Source organism: Drosophila willistoni, assembly GCF_018902025.1.
Source record: "Drosophila willistoni isolate 14030-0811.24 chromosome XL unlocalized genomic scaffold, UCI_dwil_1.1 Seg141, whole genome shotgun sequence".
Lineage (NCBI taxonomy): Eukaryota > Metazoa > Arthropoda > Insecta > Diptera > Drosophilidae > Drosophila > Drosophila willistoni.
In genome coordinates this window covers 11,575,328-11,600,101 of record NW_025814052.1, presented here as the reverse complement: position 1 = coordinate 11,600,101, position 24,774 = coordinate 11,575,328, and the positions used below count along the sequence as shown (strand labels likewise).

The 24,774-nt window shown below is 35.2% G+C and overlaps 2 protein-coding genes across 4 annotated transcripts in view; both read right to left on the bottom strand.

The window, feature by feature from the left end:
• Window positions 1-15,659, bottom strand: part of LOC6641091 (serine/threonine-protein phosphatase alpha-3 isoform) — a 35,068-nt gene extending 19,409 nt beyond the window's left edge. For both annotated transcript variants that reach the window (XM_023175326.2, XM_002064120.4), the window contains exons 1-3: window positions 15,423-15,659; window positions 5,503-5,559; window positions 4,810-4,986 (exon numbers count right to left, since the gene is read on the bottom strand). In XM_023175326.2, coding sequence (XP_023031094.1) covers window positions 4,810-4,986; window positions 5,503-5,559; window positions 15,423-15,548 — 360 coding nt within the window. In that variant the 5' untranslated portion in view covers window positions 15,549-15,659. The remainder of the gene's footprint in view (window positions 1-4,809; window positions 4,987-5,502; window positions 5,560-15,422) is intronic.
• Window positions 15,660-19,078: 3,419 nt separating this feature from the next.
• LOC6641153 (WSCD family member GA21586) lies at window positions 19,079-24,280 on the bottom strand. 2 transcript variants are annotated; one of them, XR_002723973.2, is made up of 6 exons: window positions 24,188-24,280; window positions 21,633-21,785; window positions 21,430-21,559; window positions 20,386-20,790; window positions 19,759-20,315; window positions 19,079-19,701 (listed from the first exon to the last, which is right to left on the bottom strand). XR_002723973.2 is itself a non-coding variant. In XM_023175290.2 (5 exons), the coding sequence occupies exons 2-5, from the start codon at window positions 21,765-21,767 to the stop codon at window positions 19,996-19,998; spliced, it is 990 nt and encodes a 329-aa protein (XP_023031058.1). In that variant the 5' UTR covers window positions 21,768-21,785; window positions 24,188-24,280; the 3' UTR covers window positions 19,079-19,995. The 2 variants fall into 2 exon arrangements, 1 of the variants encoding a protein (XP_023031058.1); XM_023175290.2 differs by having other exon boundaries at window positions 19,079-20,315.
• Between the last annotated feature and the right edge of the window lie 494 nt (window positions 24,281-24,774).

Genomic DNA, 24,774 nt, shown 5'->3' with positions numbered 1-24,774 from the left:
CAGCCCATCAAATGGAATGGAATGAACATTTTCTGAGCTTTAAATTTTACCCTTTTTCATTCAACTGAAACTTGATGTGTTTGTGGGGGCGATGCGGGGGAAATTTACCACGATTTGTCGTATGTTTATCATTAATATCTACTGTTCATGGGGAATAATAATAATAACAATAACTAAAGTAATTCGTTTATATTGAAATTATTGTTCTCCGGAGTTAGCTGGAAATATGTGAAAGACATGATTCGAATAAATCTACCTTACCTCACTATCTTAAATCGAAAGAGCTAAAATCGTATTCTATTCTGGATTTTCTTTTTCGCCCGCATTTTTTGCGACCGAATTGGATAAAGGAGATTGATCTTTGACTAAATATTATCTTTCTTCTTCTTCTAATCAATCAGCAAAATGTCAATATAATCGGAATTATTTATTTATATTATATATATTTATTATTATATTTATTTATTATTTAGACACAATTTTAGATAAAGTATTAAATACTAGACCTAAACAAAAAATGAAGTAAGTAAGTCGTCTCGCCGACTTGGGTATACCATACACCAGGTGAAACAAATATTTAAAATTTCGAAAACCAAATGTATGTATGTATATTAAATTGTTTACACATGCTATCTCGTTCACTCTACAAACACACGAGCACTCTAGCGCCGCAACTAGCCAACGGCCAATTCTGCCCTTATGGATCGCGTAGCAAAATACGTTCATACGTATATTTTGTATGCTTCTAGTCCGATTTCAATCAAATTTGGTAGTTTGATAGAAATAGATAAGATTTATTAGTCTGCCAAATTTGATCGCGATGGTCAAAAAATTGCAAGAGCCAATCGGTTTTTTCTAAATTATGGAGGCGTAAGTGGGCGTGGCAACATATTAAAATTCCAATTAACTCTATGTATTTACATACCACACTAGTCTACATACCAAACTTGGTGGCTCTAGCTCTTATAGTCTCCGAGATCTGCGTGTTCATACGGACAGACGGACATGGCTAGATCGACTCGGTTGTTGATCCTGATCAAGAAGATATATACTTTGTGGGGTCGGAGATGCTTCCTTCTGCCCCTTACATACATTTTGGCGACTTTAATATACCATTTCACCCTATGGGTGCATGGTATAACGATGACTACTAGCTTACAAGGCCTTCGACTCTAATCGGAATAAAAATTGCTGAGCTATGTAAGTATATATACAGACATGATGAAATAAAGAGAGAACGAGAGGAATCGTGGTATCAAATTAGTCATTTATGATCATTAATGACTATTCGAATCACATAAATAATATTCAAAAACATTCGTATATAAAGACACTTGCCCAAAAGTTCACTTGACACTTGAAACTAAAATTGATTTTGCTATTACGTTAACGAAAATTTTATAAATGTTTTAATTATCCCTTTTTTGTTTTTTTTTTGTCTGCCTATTTGAACAGGTGCCCAAATACTAGGTCATTCCCAGTGCAAAAACCGAATATTTGATGTGAGATTTGACGTGTGGTTGGTTGGCTGGATGAATGACCACCGTGTTTGGCACATGTTAAAACTCCCAATCGGAAATGGTGTCAGAATGGGACTTTGGCTAACGACAAACCGCAAATATTGATTCAAGTTTTCAGAGGCAAACATACTCTCCTTTGTATATATACATAAATTAAGTTTTAGATTATTGTTTATCGATTCAAATATAACTTAAATGTTATTCAAAGCTGCAGTTTAACACTTTTTGTGTAGAGTAAGAGATCATTTAAAACGCAGTAGACGTTGGAAAATGGTCTTCCCCAAAAGGCCGTCAGATGATATAGTGGGGCGATCATAGTGAACAAGAATATATATGCTTTACACAGTTGGCTATGCTAACTAATGCTAATTTGTGTGTGTCTATTCGTTAAGATTGTTGCAATTCGAAACTCTTTGTAACGAAAAAGCGACAGTAAATACATGTAAATTTCTCAGCTTTAACGTGGAAGAGAATATGATAGCAAGGGTTTTCTATGTTTGTGATTCCCTTCATTTCCTTCATTCCCTTGTGATTCCCGTCTCTACTTCGTGCCATCTCTATTCGTCCTTACGAAGATCAAGTGATATTTGCGAGCGTTCCTGTCGCTTTTTCGCTATGATCTAAGACCTACAAATATTCTCCTCTCGAAGTTTGTCTCAAAATGTTTAGGTCTGGTATAAAAATCGCAAATACGTTTAATTTATTTTATAATTTTTCATAAATTATTTAGAACAAAAGGCTCTTGAAAACAGGTCAAGAACTTGGCATCACGTTTTTCTTTCTTTTCTGGAATGCATAAACGATTCACCTTACCGAATTAAAATTTAATATGCTGAGAACAATATAAAACATTTGTGCATGAATTCGATGGTATGAATAATTTATGATTATTTTTTCAACCATGCGAATTTAAAGATATGTAGAATAAAAACAAAAAAACACATTATCCAAACGATTTTTTGGAAACAAAAATTGAAATTAAATTTGATTTTCTTTATCTAATTCAATGAGTCTTAATTAAAGGATGGAGATTAGGTTTTAAGAAATGTTGAAAATGATTTATGTAATGCTAGATGGATGTGTGAAGGCAAATCTTGGGATAGGCAACAAGGTTGGTTATGTCTTGAAGGTTGATTGAGCGGGTTGTGGCACCTGAGACAATTGAAATCTAAACCAAATGCTAACCCCTCACCCTCTCAGCCCATGTTATTTTTTGCTGAAAATTAAAGTCGGTACACACACACACGCTCTGAGAAGTGCTGCGAGGGGACTATGGGAATGGGAGTGGGAATGGGAACGAGACGACCTGGTAGAGTTAGAGTGATTGGGAATGGGAATCACCGCATCAACCACCGGCGGCAATGGCGCGTGGACAGTGTGTGGTGTGGTGTGCGCCACTTGGTTTGCTCGTCATGCTCGATTGTGCCGAAAACAAGTGGCATTACAACAACTACATACAACTAGCCTCGAGGTTAGATATACATATATACATAAAAACATACAACAACACGAAGAACTGAAACAGGTTGCTTATGTAATTTGATTACAATCAACTTCTAATAGAGTTCCAACCACCAATGATTCAGGACCAGCACCGGCACCGGCACCAACACCAAAGAGACACATAATGCCACTTGTGCCCACCACGCGGATTGGAAAGGAAGGTGAAGCCGACCTGCTGCTGCTGCCACTGTCGACCCGCTTGTGGAACGCCCAAGTCCTGCGTATTGCCACGAAATTGAAGTACAATACAATTAACGACACGAATCATGATGTGCTTACCTGGCAAACGACCGTCACGTGGCCCGTTCCCAGAAGGCTTACACGTCACAATTTTAATTTTATTAAAGAAACATTTCAAATTAACAGCGCGAAGGCCTCTGCCCCTGATCTCGCTCCCTCTCTCACACACACACACATTCTGTATGTGCGTGTGGGACACGCATATGACCACAAAAAATCGACAAAAAATTGGAAATCGCCTTTATGTCCCATAGAAATCAAATTACAACTGAAACTGAGGCCAAAGCTAAAGTTTCTTGTTATAGACAAACAAAATGACAGTCATAAAATGTGGCATAAGGCAGTTAATATGCCATAACCTTAACGACACACACACACACACACACAACCTAGTAGTAAGATCAAATCAATTATGACAAAATTCAGACATCCGGACCGTAACAAATTTCAAATTTATGTTATATCATGAAGGGTTATTCTAGTTTTTATTGTTCTTCAATAATAATCACATTCTGATGCGAATGAAGTGGGGAAAAAAAAACAATAATCAATTTTAGAAGAACCATTTCAAAATGATAGAAAGAACTTAAGAAATCGCTGGCTACAAAAACAAGAAACCATTCGTCTTTGTTCTGGTTATCCGATAGATAACCCCATTTGAGTCCTCCAAGAAAGTAGTTTAAAATTAAGCTAAAGAGGATGTTTAAGGTTAAGACGTTCCTCATCGCTAATGACAATAATTTCGTAAAGCAGTTGCTGAAGTATCTTAAGGACTCTTTCAAGAGGAAGACTCATCGCATTATGTTTAAGTCGAAGAGGGCAAGAAATGCTTCCACTATTTCCATAAGCAATTTGTCGTCTTTATTCTTGTTTTATTTGACATCAAAGTCCTCTTCTACATACAACTCCATCCACTATTCTATCCATGGATGGACCATCCATTCCATCGTCCACTGTTGAACTAATTCTAAAATCTTTCACTATGAAAACAATGTGTGTTGCCTATTAACTTTGTTATTCATTAAACTTAAAGCCAATTGAAATGTCAGATTCACTTCCATCAAGAAATGAATGGAAATATTAAAATCAAGAATATATCAAGAAACGAATGGAAACATCATAGTCAAAATGCTATCAAGAAACTCATGGAAGTTATTGCCGTCGCTAAACGATTGACTTGGAAGAATAACATAGAAAATTGATGTAGGTAAGTATACTTTTGAGTAACAACAAGAAACTACACACAATTCATTATTTACATTTTCTAGTTTTCCTAATAAAATATCCTGATCAAAATGTTTGGGAAGTTCAATGTGTTGCAAATGCAAAGTTTCCCCCATTTCACAGTCCAGTAAGAATAGCTATAAGTGTAACCATGAAACTACAGAAGAATGTCTGAAGGTATTCCTGACTTAAATAGATTTAGAGTTCCCGTAAGAAATTCTGCCAGGACAAACGGCTTAAAGTCAATCGTAGTTTCTTTGATAAGTCTCTCTTAATGTTCGTTTCGGCTTACAAGAATAATTTGGAGATTTGTGTAACTCACCTGTAATGGACGTTGCGGGGGCCCACTCATTGTATGATGATGGTACATCACATCGTGCTTAATTTGGGAGGGCATTTGGCTATGTACATGCTGGGCTTGATGTTTCTGTATATCAACGGCGGCCAGAGCTTCCGCTCTGCTAAGTATGCCATCGTTGATACCCGCAAAAATATCACCCTGTGAAGAAGATAGAAAAACAAATAATTAATATTACCTATATAAATACACAGATATAACGCAAAGGTTAAATATTTTCATATGATGAAATTTCAGGCCAATATTTCATAATTTTGAAATTGAAATGAACTTGTTTTTTAGGTTTTTGTTGTTGTTGTTGTTGATTGAGGTATTTTTTTAAAACTACCCAAATAACCCCGAAATATCAACGAAAATTTGAAATCGAATTGAAATGATATATGGTAGGTATATATATGTATTAGATTGATTTTGTTTTCTTTTTTGTTTTTGGTACCAATTCGTAGATCGCTTATGCAATCTCAAAAAACAAAATGAAAGAAAGGAAATTGGAAACAGAGTCGATTGTTAGAATAGCAGTTAGAATATAGAATTGAATGTCACAAAAATTGTTGGTAGGCTAAGCAAAACAATTTGTTTTGTATAACAAAATAAGACTAAGTCATTGTAAATATATATAATTGATGTTTTTGTTATTGTTGTTGTTATTAAACTTACATTCTGACGTGCTGACCACGAATTGCATAATAGGGAAGCATCTTCTAATAAACGACTCTGAAAAAGACGAGACAGAACATGGAATAGATACAAATGGATAGGATATAGATGGACATGTTCTTTATTTTGTTTTTTTTTTCAATGAATTTCAAGTTAGTCGCTTTTAGTGTACATATATAAAAGCTAAGAGCTTTAACCTCATCTTCAACTTTAACTTTGAAGTTTATCATTTTGAAGTATTTTTCCCTGTCATATTGATTTTTATTGCCAGCCACTGGCTTAAGTTTTAAATAAATAATCAAAACAAAGAAACATATACATATATCATATATTTTATGTTTCGGTTTCGGTTATGGTCACGGTTTATTGTTTTTGGTTTTCTTAGGATTGCCTTATCTTTCTCATAGACTTTTGCCGTCGTCTTTATCGATTTTATATATCGGATCGTTATACATATATGTTGCTGTTGGTAAACGAGAAAAACACAAAAACAAAAAGGGGGGAAAAAAAAACACAAAAATGAGGGAAAACTCGCACGAATTTTTCAGTTAATCAATTATTTAGATGCGCACAAAACTTGAAACTTGCAACATTGGCCAGGGGGGGACCGGACGAGATGAAGACGTCGGCAGTGGCAGAGGCAGCGGCAGCGGCAGAGGCAACTCACATGGCCCCCATATAAAATTTGCTCGCTCATTTTGGAAGTAAAGGCGTAAGAAGAAATAAGAATGAGAGGCTCCCACTCACTCTCTCACTGGCTCTCTCTCTCTCTCTCTCTCTCTCTGCGTGAGCTTGCTCTCTGATTTGACTGTATGTGTGTGTGTGTACGTGTCTCGCTCTCTAGGACAGACCGCAATAGCCGGGTGGCGGCCATTGTAGGAAATCAAAATGTTGTGCATTCTTAATGCATGTCTTTTGCTCAATATACCTCAGTGTCGTACCCACTTACAGGCACTCCCCCCAACCTCCCGCTTGTTCGCCCGCCGCACTCTGCCCGCCGTAGCTTGTTTTACTCATTACCATGCGAGGCAGTTGTCGCTTAAACTTGGTCGACGGGCGTGGCGAATTGTGGGCGTCAGGCAAATAATGTGACAGCGACAGTTTTTGTTTGCAGTCAGTCCTTTAGGTATATATGTATGTATGTATGTATGTATGTTTGTATGTATGTGGGTAGAAAGGACAGACAGAAACGAAACAGAGACAGGCACATAATGGTAACTTGCAGGACAGCACAAGACAAGTACCAGGACAGGACACTAGACAGCGACAGGTTTTATGCGTGCTCTCATTTACACAATGTCAAAATCATCAGAAAACACAAGCAAACACTGAGAAACACACACACACAAATTGCACTCATGAAATGAAAGTTTCAAAGATTACCAATTAAATATTCGTTTATTGATATCCTCATATCCAAATTTGATTTCTTTAAATTTCACTATCAACTTTGAATAAGGCATTCAATTCAACCAAATCAACCAAATTTATTTCAAACTTTTCGACATTTTTATGTCACATTTAAAGCAGTTCTTAAGTCTCTAAAAATAAAATGATTTTGAAACGATAAATTTCGGGATTGTTTTGGGCTACTTTGAGCAATGAAATAAAAGGCTTAAAGTCATTTCAATTGGTGTTCCCTCCCTCCTCCACCTATCATACTTGTAACCGTTCTAAAGTTATAGATTTTCGATTTATAAAGGTTGAAATTTTTACAACTTTTTGTTAGCTTTAGTCTCTGTTACATTAAATCATTAATTATTATTACTTTATTTATTTTTATTTTTTATAGACATTTTTCAGTAAACATTTTTGCAAACTTTGAACATTTTCTCTGTGCAGCATTTAATCGGATTATCAACTTATAATTTAAAAACATTAATTTATAGTTAAGAATGATTTTGACAGGGGAAAAAGAGAAATGTTCATTGATTAAGTCCAGGCTGAGTGGCTGAGTGTGAGCACTCTGAACAACAATGGTAAAAGGAATGATTTGGTTTGCCCATTGCATACTAAAAGGGGCCAGTATTCGCAATATCATATTCCTAGAGCTAGCGTTTGATTACTGACACTCATGAACTAGCTAATTTTTACTACGAATCACAGAGATCACTCTACATATGTACATTATTGTCAAGAGTCGAACTAAAATTAGTAGTAGTAACTAAGTAGAATTTAACAACTATCACATTCGAATTTTGAACTTTCTTAATTCGCCAAAACTTTTAAATTTATGTATCAAATGTAACAAATGTCGCCTAATGTGGAATTCATGAAGCACATTTGGTATACATCTATGTGTGTGTGCGTTTGTGCGTATTTTGGTCGATTGGCCCTGTAAAGTAGGCAACAATTTGCCATGTTGGGCCAATGGGCAATAAAAATAGCCGCAATATAAACAGCAAATTAATTTATGAATTAATATGCGCAGTCATTCATCAAATTATGAACTCACACCCGACAGCCAGCCAGTTACCACTCGCCCACCCCCCCCCAGACTTTCTGTCACCCAGAAAGTAGCCGAGACGGGAACCAGCAACCATTAACAGAGATACCAGAAACAGGAATACGGAACTCATGGATTCTCTGTCTCTCTCTCTCTCACAGTCTTGACCTGCACGTTGTCTGGCATGCGAGCATGGAGCGGAATAAAGGCGACGGGTGAGACGGGGGCGCCGCAGTGCAGCTTGACACTTGCACATAAATTCTTTATTAGTGTGAAAAATTAATCAAGTAAACTTTTTTTTTCTGTTTTTGCTTCCTTTCTTTCTCTCTTGCTCTCTCTTCTTTACTTGTTTATTTTGTTTTCGCTCTCATTTCTGTGTGTGTGTGTGTGTATGTTTTTTTTTTTGCTGCTTGTCAGCCATTTAATATTTATGATGTGTGTGTAAATAGATACGCATTGCTGAATGTTAAATTTATATCGATTTTGTGTGTAAAAACCAAAACTAATGCAAAAAAGAAAACCAACCAAAATACCACAAAAAAAAAAAAAACAAAAAATGAAAGTAGAAAGTAGCACAGCGTAAAGAAGAAGAACAAGTTTTTGAGTGAAAGTATCTTTAAGCCCGGCAGATAACATGTGGGTGAAATTTAATGTGAACTAACATAAATAGGCTATTAAATATTTTCAAGAATCGGCAGACTGCAATAATTTAAACTACAAATCAGAGACATTTCAACATGAAATTGAAACGAATATAGAATATAATAGACTCAAGATCCATTAGATTCTCGACTAAGCCAATATTGGAATATTATTTGAGAACTTTCAATAAATGGACTAATGAAAACTCTCAAGTTATCTTACTTTGAACTAAAATTTAAAAATTAAAACTAAATTTGAAGTTGAAAGTCTTATTAGTTAGTCAATTCGGCTAGTCGACTAAATCGATATCTTAACAAAAATCTTACCGACAATAAGTATTAAATGGCGTTTTCTTTTCGTATCAAATTACTTAAATTGAGAGCTGAACTCTTAAACTCATATTTCCTTTGACTTAATTTAGTTTACCTACTAATTCAACTCTTTTATCAGATATCACGAACTACTTTTGTTTTGGAGCACTCATTTCATTTGAAGTTTAGCGTTCATTTAGTTACATGGTTTTTGAATATATACGATACGACAATTTCTGAGTTTTATTTTAGACATTTCAGTGGAAATTGGTTTCTTCGTATAGAAAAACAAATTTACTAAAAATTTGATTTAATGAAACTTAAAAACCCATATTATTCAAAGTGATTTTGTAATTTCCTTTTGACCATTTCTTATTTCAAATATTCATTTGAAAATATTTGTGATGGGCAATGACATTTCATTAAGAACTCTTTATATAGTTATATAGTGGAGTTTCCTCCTGATGAAGCAATACTTAAAAGTAGTTCCGTCGGGGATAAAGGAAACGATTGTGGATAACGAATAAATTATCCTTATATAGTTTTCATTCAAAATAAGTATATTTTGTATAAGTATGTGAAGTAACTAAAGTTCTTTAAAGTTAATCTGTCAATATTATCTACTTAAAAGTTGAAAATATTTAAAGCAAATCTTAGAGCAGATACAATGTAGGCGATTTAAAGAAGATTCGAATAAATTCAATTACAGTTGTTTGCTAAATAAATGTTTTCCACCATCTCATATCCTCAAATTCTCCTCCTCATCTGTAAATATAATTTGAAGTTGACTAAGCTAAAGTAATCTCGCTTAAGGGCTAGCAGCTATAGCTAACCTTAGAATTGGGAGTAATTGGGAATTGCGGCTTAATTCAGAATATAAATAAATAAGTACAGACGTTTTTTCTAAGCCAATCAAAAAAGCTTCTATTAGAATTTCCATAAAATTCTTTCTTCAGAACTAGTATATGAATTGAGTTTGTAAGCAGTTTTTGACCATTTCAAATATGTTAACTACAAATTCCTATCCAAAGCCAATTGGTTAATATTTGGCTGAAGTTCATAATTTTAGAAAACAGACAACAATGGTGGGCATCACATTTCATTCCATCAACCATAATCCCTGGATTTCTTTCCACAATGAGAGTGTCCATCCATCCATTCATTCATGCAGACAATTTCAAATTGGTAATTTTTGTCCAGTTCTCGGCACATTTGTCGCGGCCAGTTTAATGCAGTTTATGAATATTTAAATCAAATTAACGGGACACCGCTGTCCATTTAGCGCCTTCCTGCAAACAATTCAAGTGGACCCCCTGCCCCTTTGCCCTTTCCCTTTCCATCCCCTGGTTATTCACCTTCACTTCACTCCCCTGGACAGAGGGGTGCACACCCCTGCGTCGTTTGCGACAAATTTCCATTTAATGGACTGCAAGGCGTTAAGTGTTTTTTTTTGTTTTTGTCCTTTTTTGCTACCAGCTAACAAAAAATCAAAAAAAAATCTCTGTCCAATTGTCTATCCATAGTCGTCCACATTGTGCCTTTTTCAAGGCTATATCAAGGCTCACTCTCTAATGCGCCAAGGGTGGCGGACAGGGGAACCAGCAGCAGCTTATAAATCCTATAAATCCGCCGCTTTGATCACATACTTTTTTCTTCGTTTTGGGTCTTGGGAAAAGCCGAAAAGTGGCTAACTGAAAGGAGGAGGAGGAGGAGGAGTTGAGGGTCTGGACGCCGATTGAATATGGCTTGGGATTGGGGGGTAAAGTAAATCCGATAAGCAAATGTACTTGTCGGTTTCATCCTTCAAATTTTTGCTTATAAGAAAATACGGTTTTCCAGTTACCCTGCTAAGAAGTGAGTAAAACTTAAGTTGAATTTCAAACATTCTTTGGATAGCTTTAAGGTAGCATTTCTGGCAGTATGGGATATATATTTTCTATCCTTTTAAGGACTTTTCGGATAGTCACTTATTCCAATGAGTGGTCTTTAGATCATTGAACAATTTTTCTATCAAGTTTTCTGATCCGACGACTGCGATAACCATTCTAGAATTGTAATGCCAAGTCACTTATTCACTGCTAAAACTAGTTGGGAATTATAGCCAAATAAAGCAACAAGGAAAAGCACAGCATTAGACATAGCACTAAAGTTCACCATATACCCAAAATATGCCAGCAAAGTCGAAAAATATTACTTGGATATAACTAGAAGACAAGCTCAATTACCAAATTGAGTTAGAAGTACACAACCTGATAAAAGTACTATATTAATGACTTGCTACTCTTTCGAAATTTCTGAACAATCCCTACACGAAAAAACAGATTAAGAGTGACTACCATATCGTGCTCAAACACAACTCATAACATATGAGATATAGAATATCACAAAATAATCAAAAAGTTCTGAGTTAAATGAAAATATTTTTGCACTGATTTCTTTAAAAAAGAAAAATATGAGACGAATGTAAGTAACTTTCTCCCCCACCTTTTGGCTTAACTCTTATTACTTTCACCTGTACCATAAATATGTATGTATATGCGTTTGTGTGTGTGTGTGTGTCGGTGTGTGAGTGTGTAAGCAATCAACTTTTCGACCAAGTCTTCTTTGTATATCATTTCGTTTTTTTTTTTTTTTTTTTTTGTTCTGTTTTGCCCAAATCATTTATTTATGCACATTTTTTTGTGCTCGCTCCACCGCTCTGTCCCTGTCTGACTGCCTGTGCCCTGTGGTTGTCTGTCTCTTTCTGGTTGTTTGGCCAAACAATAGTTAATACATATTTAATGTAAATAAATTACAAAACACTTTTCAAGGTTATGCCCATTAGGGCCAAATGTAAGCAAACTGATAAATCTATGGCTAACCAAAATATAAAAAAAAAATCACAAAACAAATAACAAAACAACAACGAGAAGGCAACGCAAAAAATTGCGACATTTATGCAATAATTAAGACAAATATTTACTTATTGTTATATTTGGGCTGAACTTGAGTGAAACATAAACAAGACAGAGTGAAAGCCGGAAAAAAAGCGTGGGGCGGGCAAGTGGGTGTGGCAAAACAAGTGCATTAAAAATGAGACAGAGTCAGTTATTATATTTGTTCGCCGGGTTTTTCCCTCTTTCTTTTACTTTGTTCGTTTCCGTTTTCGTTTTTGTATAAATAAACATGTCTGGATTTTAGCCATAATAATATGTTGTGTGTGTGTGTGTGTGTGTGTGTGTGAGTGGTATAAAATCTTAACTCAAACTTCATACAACTCCCAAGTTTCGTAAACATTTCTTCAAAAGTTCTTGCAACAATTAACAAAGCGGAAATTCTCTAAATATAAAAAAAAAACCAGAGGGCCGGGGCTAACTTTGACCGCGTCAAGGATTGTATATCCTTGCAACTTTGTTGATAACTCTTTCCTTACCTATAGCCATCAAAGTGGAAAAACCTTTTTTTTAATGGCTAATGTTTGCGAAAGAACGGCCTACAATCTACCATAGGAAATAACTAAGATATAACTCAAAATCACTGTTTTCCACCGATCGTTCCTATGGGAGCTATATGATATAGTTACCCGATCTTTATCAGATTCGGCACAGTCATAAATAGATATATTAAACTAACATATATTTAATTTGAAAGCAATCACGTTAAAAATAACGAAGTTATTGAGAAAAGTCACTGTTCGTGACTTTACCGTTTGTATGGGAGCTATATGATATAGTGGTCCGATCCAGCTGAATCCGAGATATACAAACTGTGCAGTATATACAAGCCTACATGCAAAATTTCATTTGGTCTAGGAGGAGTTTGCGTTGATCCAGACGGACGGACGGACGGACGGACAGACGGACGGACATGGCTATTTGAATCAAGAATATATATACTTTATATAGTCGGAGATGCTTTCTTCTATGCGTTGCACACTTCTGACCAAAATTAATATCCCCTTTTTGCAAGGGTATAAAAATGGAAAAGCTCAAGATTAAAAGTTAAAATTTATCCTAGTATCTACAACAAATTTATTAAAAATAGATTTTGAAATGGAATCAAATATATAAAATAGTTTTGTATTTTCAGTGGACAAAACTTCATACAACAATCTGTTGAAATTTAGCATAAACTAATTCAACTAATCATTCATTAAGCTTAAAACCCATTAGAGAAAAGTTATGCAGTTGCAAATTTCTAAATACTTGCGACATTTTACAATGTTTGTTTGGATTTCTGGATGATATGATAGTAGTTAAGGTTTTTGTTAACCAACCTATCTGTTTTAAAATCATGTTATCATTAAAATTTGCCTGTTTATATGGCGGAAATTAAGGAATATATAGTATAAAAGTCAACAGGATGATGGGGTTAAGTATTTGGCTACTAAATTTTATGCTATTGACTATTGACTGAATTCAGTAGACTTTAACTTTTTTCCCAAATATATGTTGAAATCTAAAAATCGTTAGCTCATGTATTACTGTTGGAGCGATCAAACCATAAATGGTTTAAGAACTGAACTATATTTGAAACTTATGTTATTGGGTTCAGAAAAAATGAGGTGAGTTTTTAATATTTTGGAACTAACATGACTGTGTTTAATTCTAAAAGCCTCATAAATTTTAAGCAATTGTCTTTTTATTTAACAAATAATGAAAATAGATAGTTTTTTCGAGAATTTTGGATATTTAATTGCTTAGGAATGAATGAAATTTTTAAAAATGAAGTAAAGTATTAATGATTCAATGAAAAATATCGATATGTGCCTTAAAAGTGTTTTTTTTTAACTTGGGAGGATAATGAATAATCTGACACAACTATTCCCAATTGGTACAAAAGAAGAGTAAAAACTGTTTATGGTTTTTATAATCTAACTGACGATTGATGATTAAAAAAATATTGATATGAAAATGATAGAAAATATCAAAAAATCTAGATACCTGGCTTACGAAATCATTTAAAATTTAAATCTTTTGTCATCTGTAAGCAAAACTCAACAGAGACAAAGAAAAGTCATTGACCTGTGTGGAAAAATCTAGAGAATATCCCGAATGGATATCAAAATACATTGAATGAAAGCGAGAAGATAAAATATTATTTTCTTTTGAAATATTAAGTTTTATTCATTATTTTATACTCTGACTTCTTATCTTCCATTTCGACTGTCATTTGAACCAACTCAAGTTTAACTTAGTTAGTGTTTTATAGTTTATATTTGTGGCTTAAGTAAAATCCACTCCTTTCTTTCAGTCTCTCCTTCTTGAATTAGGAATTATTTTTGTTGTCCAAGGAGGTGGCAACGCGTGGTCCTCTTCAATGGGAAAGTATTAATATTATAAAGCCCGATGGGTGTTATTTTTACTATGGGGACTTTAAGAAGAATGTAACATTATGTGAATTGGCCAACCGTTGGTGGCTGTAAAGCTTTGGGGAGCCATTTAAAATTTTCGCCCCTTCCCCCCCTGACCGAACAAGTCGGGTAATAGTTTAAATGGAAAACTACAAAAAACTTTTTCTTCGTTAAATAACTTAACTGTGGAGTTTTTATTCTTAGACATTAAAGCTTGGAGAGTTTGACTCTCGCAGTGTAAGTAAACTTAATATAAAATGTTTGATATGCTTAGTTGTTAAATTATGTAATTAAAAATTGCATTAACCTTCTTTTGGGGAACTCAGAGATGCGATGGCTCTTGCTTGTGGGCGGGAAATCGTACGACTACTTAAAAATTTGTATACTAGGATTTCATCCAGCATTTGGAAGTTTGTTTTAACAGAGACCACCTCGACAAGTCTCTTTTGAAGCTCCTTGTTGTTTACTTTTATACTTGATTAAAATAAGTTTCCAAAACTGACTTTCCCTCACGCTTTAAGTCTGTCTGTATTAGAAGTCGAAATTGATTAATAAAAGGACTCATAACTAGCTCAATAAGGGAAGTCGTTGCTAGCAAAGAGTAGTCATTTATGATCAGAAAATTAACTTCTTATGACTCTTCAAATCAGAAAGGACAAGATTCGCATATGATCAGAATTTCATAAAATGGTCGGATACATCGGATTCATATAAAAGTCCCTCGATTATGATGTACATACAGAATATATTCTCATATAAATAATTTATCCTAAGCAATTATTGGTTTGTCTTATCCTAAATCATTTTCAAATGTGTGTTTGCCATACTTTTTTGAAGTAGATAATAATTCAATAATATAAAAAGTTCGCTTCATTGAAATCTGTATCTAAACTCTTAACTTTTGTGATTATGGCCAACCGAAAACGAGTGAAATAAAACCAAGCAATGAAACTTTGAATATCTTTAACCAACATTCCAAATGACATTTTATGTGATATTGTTTGCTTTCTGGTTGTTTTGCCTTTCAGATTCAATTCAGGCCTAATTTGATGAATGAATTCTTAGACAAATATTGGGCATAAGATCAACATCTTATGGTGGTCCGGCAATTGTGCCGATTCAGAGTCGATAATTGGCCGAGATGAAATTAAAAATTGTATTTTGGTTTGCTTTACTGGTGATTACTTACAGATGGATTTGGCATACAGCGTCGCATTTGTTCTGAACTTCGATACGATGGACTGTAGCGTCCTGGAAAACAACTGGGCGCTGACATTTTCATTTTATCCGTTGTCGAATACATCGACATTGTCATGCAGCCGCCGACAAAATCCTCCTCCAGTTTGAACGCCCTTGAGGCGTCGAATGTTGTTGGCGAATAAATTTTGAAGCACTTACTTTGACAACTTGACCGACTGTCCTGGCATGCAGGACAGGATAATTGTGAATTTTATAAATATATATATATATATATATATTTATGTGATTAAATATATATATACATATATATATATATGTATATATATACAATTGGTTGAAAAACAATAAACAAAAAGGTTTTGGATTGGATCCTATACCCTTTGCCTTTTTTTCTTTCTATTTTTTTTTACTTCTTTCTTTAATTTGCTTTTGAGATTTGAATATTTTTCTTTCTTTTTATTCTTTTTCACTTGATTTTCTCTTTGTTGGTTTTAAGCACTTTTTTTTTTTTTCTTTTCTTAATAATTTTCGCTGTTGTTGTTGTTGTTGTTGTTTTGGCTGATGGACGAGTTTTGCGGTTTAGACAACTGAGAAAAAAATCACAAGAAAAAAATCAGGATGTTGTTTGTTGTTTTGCGTTTAGCCGACGCGTAAGGACAAAATCACGACCAAAAATCAAATGAAATCATATGAAACGGCCAAGTTAAGCGGCAAATGAAAAGCAAAACAGCGAAAACGACTTTTCTTTTTCTATTTTTTTTTTTTTGTGTAATACTTTTTTTTTTTTTGTTGTTTGGTCCCTTTTGGGCAGTTCCGTTTCCGTTTTATCAAGTTAATAATTCCAAATTGCGCTGACGATACTGATCCTTGGATTTTTGTGTGTGTTTTGGATGCAGTTCCGTTCCGTTTTTCGTTTTCAGTTTCGATATCGGTTTCCGTTTCCGGCGATTTTAGCGAATGCGTCACTGGCGTTTACACGTTAAGCGGGAACGCGCGACAATGCAATAATTTGTGTGTGTTCGTGTTCGGCGTTGTGACCGAAAAATGAGGGAACCCCAACAAAACAAAAACAAAACAGGCCGAAGAAGGCGCAAGCCAAGCCTAGCCCCGAGAGCCAAGCAAAGCCAAGCCAAGCCAAGCTTTAAGCCTCCTAACTCCTGGCTGCTTGTCCTTTTTTGGCTGTTCTATGCACAACACGGGAGTTATGTTCCCTCTATCGTTTGCTAGGCAGTCATGTGGTAGGTGGTGTCTGTTTGTGTGTGTGTGTGTGTGTGTGTGAGTGTGTGTGAGTGTGTGAGTGTGGGTGTGTGTGGTAGTAGTGCGTCTAGTTAACTGTTTGTCCAGCCGTCGCCTGCTCAGCTGATATTGGCCTGCATGTAATTGTATCCTGCTGCTGCTGCTGCTACTGTTTGATGCTTGGTTATCCTTTTACACGCCTTCAACTATTGTCGAAACTAAACGCAAGCGAACAGATTTCACAACTAGACAAGCGCGCGTGGTGTTGTGATAAAGAATTCTATGATGAGTTTCGCTAACTTCAGAGTTTATTTCTCCAAATGGGGAGGACATGTTTTCATTATTTATCAGCGTGGGCGTGTCCAATGTTGAGCCGTATCGTGCCCAGTCCGCCCAAGCGCCACCCCTACAAAATGGCTTTATATAAGCGCTGATTGGTCGCCTTGCCACACAGAGCCGGCAACAGCGACGCTTTCGTTCAGCTGGAATTGGACGAGCGAACGTTTTGTGTCTCTGAGTCCTGGCTAGGCATAACTTGACGAAGTCTGCCATCCAGTGGCAGAGCCAGCGAGTGGGTCAGAGTTTGCGCAGTCTCGAATTCCCTGTCCTCCATTCCCGCCGCCAGGACGAGACTCTCATGCAATTTGGTCACTCGCTGTCACTCTCTCACACACACTCTCCCTCTGGGTGTAGCTCTCTCTGTCTTTCTCTCTCTCTCTCTCTCTCTCTCTATCTGCCTAGCTATTGCGAGTTGTAAGCATCGCAATGCCCTGCGTCCGGCATATGGCACAATTTTTTGGCACTGGCGTTAACAAAAGGCACAAAACGACGCCAACAACAGAAGCAAGCACAGGGGAGGGGGGGTTAGAATGAGGTAGAGAGGCAGAGATACAGGAGAGGTAGAGGTACAGGTACAGCATAGAAAGAGAGATACTGAGTGACTGAGCGAGAGAGAGAGAGAGAGAGAGAAAGACTTGGAGGCCGAGGGCATATATGAGGCCTACTCATAGTTGTTGTTGTTGCTGGGCTAGTGTAACTGTTAAAAGCATGCAACATTGCTAAACAATTTTACAGGGTGTTTCTCCTAAAGCCTACCTAATCACACTGACAATTGTCTGGTTTAACGGGTGTCACAATGAGAGACCTTAACATTGCAGAGACTAGATATTCTTTTGACATATTTTTACTAATCTAGTTGGCATGTTTAATAGATCTGCCCCTAACAAATCAAAAGTATATAATTTAAGATTTATTTTTAACAATTATAGTTAAATTTTTGAAAATATGAATTAAATGAATAACCTGAAGGCAAAAACAGATAGCCATAAAGTGTAAATGAATAATGGATTTATGTTAAATGTTTACTTAAACTGAAAAAATATTCAATATATGAAACTCATCACAATTTTTGAATCAATCTGTCTATGCATTAAAAACACAAGTGTTCAACAAATAGAGTTCATCATGAGTATATTCAAATGATTAAGTGTAAAGAATAAACAATGAGTATTCGAAACAGTCTTCGAATCAATGTTGTATTTGCATTGCAATTCACACGGAGAGGAACCAATACGAAATGATAAAGTGTAAGTTATTCATATTCATTGAATGTTTTTTTGTGTTTGTAGTCCAGCAAAGTATTCACAGCGCACAGATGATGATTTTTGCCTGCAATAAAATTGCAAGAAGACGGCCTATTGTCCACGAACTAAAACATGTCTTCTATGTGGTAAGGAAACGAATACTTTCGAATATTTTTTTTTAGATAAATGGAGTAACAAAATAAAAGTAAACAAAAAGCTTGACAACATTTGATTTTGTTAAGTAGAAATAATGAGCATGAGATATATTTAATGTAAATTTGAGTACATATTATTATTAGTACTAATATTATCAGTAAAGGATAATCAGGATCATTATCCTGAGATTCGAAACCGAATCCTGCTCGAGTAGGTACATATATTTTCAGGTTTCTTTTTTACTTTGTTTATCCCAAAAATATTCGAATGTATTCATTTCGTCACCAATTGAATACATGCAGTTTAACATTTCGCAAGCCATTTAAGTCGATTAAGTTTACCAAGAGCTAAGATCAAACAAAGTATATATGATACATATTTATGCCCATTTATTAAGATTATAAGCAGTCAAAACTATATCCTTATAAGAAATATCAGTTTTCTTCAATCAATTCAAAACCCACTCAGTGGCGCCATCTGTGTTTCACAATTCTTTCAAAAGGACTTCGCTTGAGTATCCAGCAAAAAGCTTTCAAGTGCGACAAGTTTATGGCAAGCTCATTTAACCCCGAAAGCTCGCTGAAATTGTAGAAAAAGCTTAAAGCTTAGTTGTGGACAAATCCTTTGAATCCTTTCCTCGTTTCTATTTGTATATTTGGGTTTTTTTGTTTTTATTTCAGTTTCAAATTTGTACAATTATCTAATATAATCATAAATTAACGTTATTTCATTTTCTCGTTTTTCTTTTTCCTGTTTTGTTTTGTAGAATTGTGTATAAAACTTTTTACAAGGATAGTCTAATTGTTGTTGTTGTTGTTGTTAATGTTATTGATCAGAGCAAAATATCAATGAATATATGTATGTACATGCATGCATACACATATATATATGGATGAGCGATAAAGCATATGACAACATGGCGTATAATGAATTTCATAAATTCGTACAGGAATCAGAATACCTTATTTCTCCACATTTTTGAACTATATATATATGTATATAAAGGTATAAAGAGCTAACAAAACTTAAAGGCTAGTGGAAAAAAAAACCAACAGTTAGACAAAAATAAAACTAGTTGTAGTTGTAGTAGTAGTAGTAACTAATTTTAGGCTATAAGCTTATGCTATTATTTGGCTATAAGCAACCGATACAATGCGAAAACAATTTGGTTTTGGTTTGATTTGATTTGATTTGGAAGAAGGCGCACACAGTGTGGAAAAAAGTGGGTCCAAAATTTAAGGTCTAAACTATCTATCCTATTGCAATTTGATTCCATCATTGAGATCTATGGTCCTATGTGAAATATAAATTGTTAATTATTATTATTGTAATTATAAATATTACTATTACTATTTGATGCATTGCAGTCGTTTTGTGTGGTACGAAGGAAGAAAACATTGAGTGGCCGGGATGGGCAAGGGCAGGGGCACGGTTATGGGCGTGGCATGGAGTATATTAGTAAGGATATTGCTATTGTTGGTGGTACGTATTTGGTTTTCTTGTGTTTCGTATTTTGTCCCTCTTTGTCTTGTTATTGCACGTTGCTCCATAATCGTTGCTTTCGTCTCGTTGTTGTCCTTATTGTTGTTACTCCTGTCTGCCCAATTGGCCGTAGACCCAACGTTTACGTGTCTGTACTTCCAGTCGCATGGCATCCGTATAGGGATCAAAGGATAACACACGTTTCTTACGTCTAAATATGCCCTCCTTGCGCATTATAGCGCAACGCAATAGCTGCTCATCCACAGGATATTCAAGAAATTCCAAAATTGCTCGCAATTCACGTTCGGTATGATGGACCAAGTCATCATAGAATACAACCTTAATACTGCCAGTAAAATTGCGGGCCCAGCTAAGATTCATTAGCTCCCAGCCCTTAAGCTTATTGCTAACAAACTGTTGCCAATCTGTCAAAATAAACAAACGACAAAAAAAAATCAATCGATTTGTATTGAATGCAATTTGGATTGTACATACATTTGCCTTTGGTACGCTTGTAGCGATCGGGTGAGGCGAAACCAATGTGGCCGCCACTCTGCCGATTAAACTCGGCTATAATGGCCTTCTCCGGATCGCGGACCAGCAATATGGCCTTGGAGAACGGAGCCCAAGCCTTGGAGCCCCATTCGTGTGTTTTCACTAATAATACTGAGCTATTGCAGACATTTTCGGCCGGAAATCCGGTCTTGAGCAGTCCATAATCCTTATAGATGCTGCCCGTGAGTATGCCAGTCGCTTGCTGCAGCAAATAACGCAACCAAGTGTTACCACTGCCCGGAAAACTGGCCAAAGCCGTTAGCATGGGCATGGCCATTGGTGGCATTAACGCATCGCCATCGCTGCTGCTGCTGCTGCCTAGAATGCTGCTGGGCAGGGCAGCTGCTGAAAAATAAGAAAACAAAAAAATTTCTTCAGTACTTGAAAGACAAATCCTTGATATCCTTGCTGCAAAGACTTAAGCGTGTGCTTAAGATTCTAAAGAGCTAATTTTAAATTTAATTTGATTTGAAAATGTTCATGTTCAACAAGAATAATGTTGGAGAACCCTCAAAAGTAAAATTTATTGGACTTTATCCACTTGCTAAGAAGTCCAAGTCTAAGCATTTTCAACCACATTTGAACCCTTGACAACCTTACTGTAATCGATCAAATCTATTTATCTAGCAATTAGTCTGTCTATTTTTATGTGTATACTCTTGCAAAAAGGGTATATTATTTGTGGTCAAAAGCATCGTCAACCATATAGAGTACATACATAAATATATATTCTTGATCGTCAACTCAAAAGAATCATTAATCTCTGTGCGATTCTCATAAAATAAAATATCTGTGAGTTTAATATAAAAACTATTGAGTGTACCAAAGATCCTTAGAATCGGGTGACTATATCATGTAGTTCCCATAGCAACGATCAGTCGAGAACATAAACTTTTATCAATAACTTTGTTATTTTTCTCTTTGGTTTTATATCTAGCCAAATTGAATTATAAGTGGATTATTTCAATTTTATGGTATACTTACTGAAAAAATCTCCAGCCTTGTAATCTGTATAATTTGGAAGATCACGATTTATATATTTGAGATCTCGACACCAGCGTATGGTCATCTTGCGGCTAGGCATAGGAAATCGAGGACTATGAAAGCTGGGAAACTATATTGAAAATTATCAAAAAACTGAAACCAATTCGAGTTGTAGAGGATAACACACACACACACACAATTACCTCGGCAAAACGCTCGATCCGTGTGCGTTTTGGATGCGATCCAGGTATATTGTTCATGGATAGAAATAAAACGCCGCCTATGTAGATGATGATGGTTGCCGAGACACCGAAAAAGCGCCAGCCTTGTAGTGCCATAACGCCGCCTTTGCATTACTGAAACCACAACCAACCAAATTATTTTATTACAAGGATCACAGAAAGGACTCAACCCAAACCCAAAAGGAATTATTGAAATATGCATATATATTTCCATTCGTATTTATGGAATATAGATATGTTAATATATGCATGTAGAATATAATAGAACATTGTTTTTATTTGTTTTGTTCGGTTTTTTTCTTTCTTTTTGGCTTTAGCCTAATGAAACTAATTAAGTTGCCTCTTTCGTGAAACCTCTGTCTGTTGCCATAATATACAAATGTTGTTGATTTTGTTATGACAACGAAACAAAAACAAAAGCAAAAACAAAATGCGACAAGGACCTTCTCCATTAGTTGAGAGAGATAGAGAGAGAGAGAGAGAGAGAGAGAGTGTATAGGTAGGTAAGTAACCCCGGACAACAAACCACGATGACAATAAGAAAAAAACGCAAAAAATTAAGGAACAGGAACAGGGCCACACTTAAAAAAAGAAGGCAAGGAATATAGAATGAAATAAAAGAAGCAAACAAAAAAAAAAAAAAAAAAGCCTTGTCAGGCCTCTTGGCCGAGAGAAATTCCTTGAGTTGCATAAAACGCGCACGAAATCCACAAAAGCGCAAATACATACTGACATCCACACAATCATAGATAGAACCTTACATACATATATACAATCTCACATAATCATAGATTCACATATACACACACACACACACACATACATACATACTCGTACAATATATGCGAAAGACAAGCAGCTAAATGCGAAAATTTATGCAACAGCTGGGGATAAAATTGGCGAGGGTTGCATTAAAAGATTGTTAGATTAGCCATTTCTACATAAATGAAATGATAAGTATTACATTTTGTTTATTTGTTAATAAGTGCAGTAATCGAAGTGCTATTCGAATTCGAATACTCATCATTCATTGTATGATTTGAAACCACATAATATTCATAGTTTCTTGAGTACTCATACCACACCTATTGGATTGTTTTATTGTTAGATTTAGCCCTCGTTTATTTATGTCATTTTAGCATTGAACATCTCGAATGCCAATGTCGAGGCTTAAGTCTGAAAAGAATTCGAAATTTACAGTGTTTTGAGTATTCACACGTATTCATATCAGCCTAAGGTCTATTTAATTTTCTTGAATTTGGCAATGAATTTTTCGAATGTTGATTTCGAGGCTTTCTTCTCAAATAAATTGAATAATTACAGTATTTCGAGTATTCACACATCACGAATTGTATTCATTTTAAGTTCAATCGTTCAATCAAATGTAGATTTGAATGCAGTTTTTTCATAAAAATGGTTTGCATATCATTTCAGTACATTTTTAAGTTATAAATTTTCTTTCTTCTAGCTTTTTTTCTAAAATTTTTGTTTCTTTTTATCGTTTTTAGATTGTTAATTTTACTTCAATTATATCAATGGATTTTAATGTATATAATAAAAAAAAATAAAAAATATAAGAGAATAAAGAGTAAAATTTTCTTGAAAAATGTCAATTTAATTCAAAGTACTCTAATCATTAATGAGCAAAACATAATTTATATAATTAATCGCATTAATTTAAATTTAATTACATTCTTTAGTTTCAAATTTTTAAATATTTTTTTGTATCGTTTTGACAATCTATTAGTTGAACCCTCGCTTATGGTATCTCTTCTAGCATTAAGCCCAAAAACTAGTTCATATTAAAACAAGGCCAAAAACAAAAAAGACACCAAAAATGTTGAAAAATCGACCAAAGCCAACTGACAATTCATTTGATTGAAGCTAAGCCAAAAAAGGAATAAACATCAAGATAAAAGCTGTATATATATACATATTAAAACGGAAGAGCAGACTGATGGGCAATAATTTGATTGTTTTACGGCATTAAATCAGACAATAGAGAGACCACCACGCATATTAGCACACCGAAAATGATTATGATGGGGACCCCCCTCGCCCACACATTTTCCCCACAGAATGACCATAGAGAGAAACCCCCAAAGATCTCGGCCGTACCGAGAGTTTGGTTTGCTGTTGTTTTGTTTGATTTAGGGCGTATTTTACATAATAATTAAGAGGCGGTTGTTAGGCGTTGGATAAGTATAATTGAGGCGTCCTCCACCCAAAAACAAGTCAGGGGTGGGCAGAGAAGGTGTGGTGTGGTGTGGTAAAACCACTTAAAATACATAAATATATAAAATTTTGATGGTCATATTGATGATAGATCTGCAGGTTCAAAAACGGCCTTTTGTGTTGCTCGAATCAGAACATTAGAAATGAAATTAAATAAACAATACGAAAAATCTCTTGAGTACACACACACACACACACACACCCTCACGCACAGGCACAAACACACGCATGCGAGTGAAATGTAAACAAATAATTTGGTTTCGACCAAATTTTCAACTTACCGATTCCGATTTCCCCTTGTCCTTCTTTTGCACGTGAATATGCCTAAGAGGGAGTCTAAATATCAACGTAGAGAGAGAGAGACCCCAGAATCGAGAAAACACAACAACAACAAAAGAAAATTACAAAAAACAAAACAAAAAAACAAAAAATTAAAACAAAAAATACCGCTACATGACACAGATAACAGAATTCAAAGCAGAAGACGTTTTCCTTTCCTTTTATTTTTTTTTTTTTTGGTTTTCTCTTTCTCTTTCTCTCTCTGTCTCTCTCTCTCTTTTACTCCCTCTGGGTGTGCAGGTCTCGCAATATATACTATATATAACTACATATAGCAATCAAAAATTGATGTATAAATTTTAACTAGATTTTTAATTGAATTGTTTGATTTATTTATAATTTTTTTGTTAAATTGTTTTATCTATTTTTTTGGTTGGTTTTTTCTTTTTGTATTGTAGCAGCCGTTGCACTACCGACTGCCTGAGACCTTCTGCTGCTGCTGCTCAGCATCGCTTCGGGGGGTGAAAGCTCTATGAAAACCGTACGGCAAAATGTTCGGACCAGAGTTGCCATACTGTTATGCAAAGAA

Bases quoted from the DNA above. Each gene is read 5' to 3' on its own strand.
- LOC6641153 (XM_023175290.2), bottom strand. From the start codon at position 21,767: ATGGCACTACAAGGCTGGCGCTTTTTCGGTGTCTCGGCAACCATCATC. The intron at 21,560-21,632 runs GTAATTGTGTGT...TTTTCAATATAG, and splicing joins GGATCGAGCGTTTTGCCGAG to TTTCCCAGCTTTCATAGTCC. The intron at 20,316-20,385 runs GTATGTACAATC...TTATTTTGACAG, and splicing joins CAAGCGTACCAAAGGCAAAT to ATTGGCAACAGTTTGTTAGC.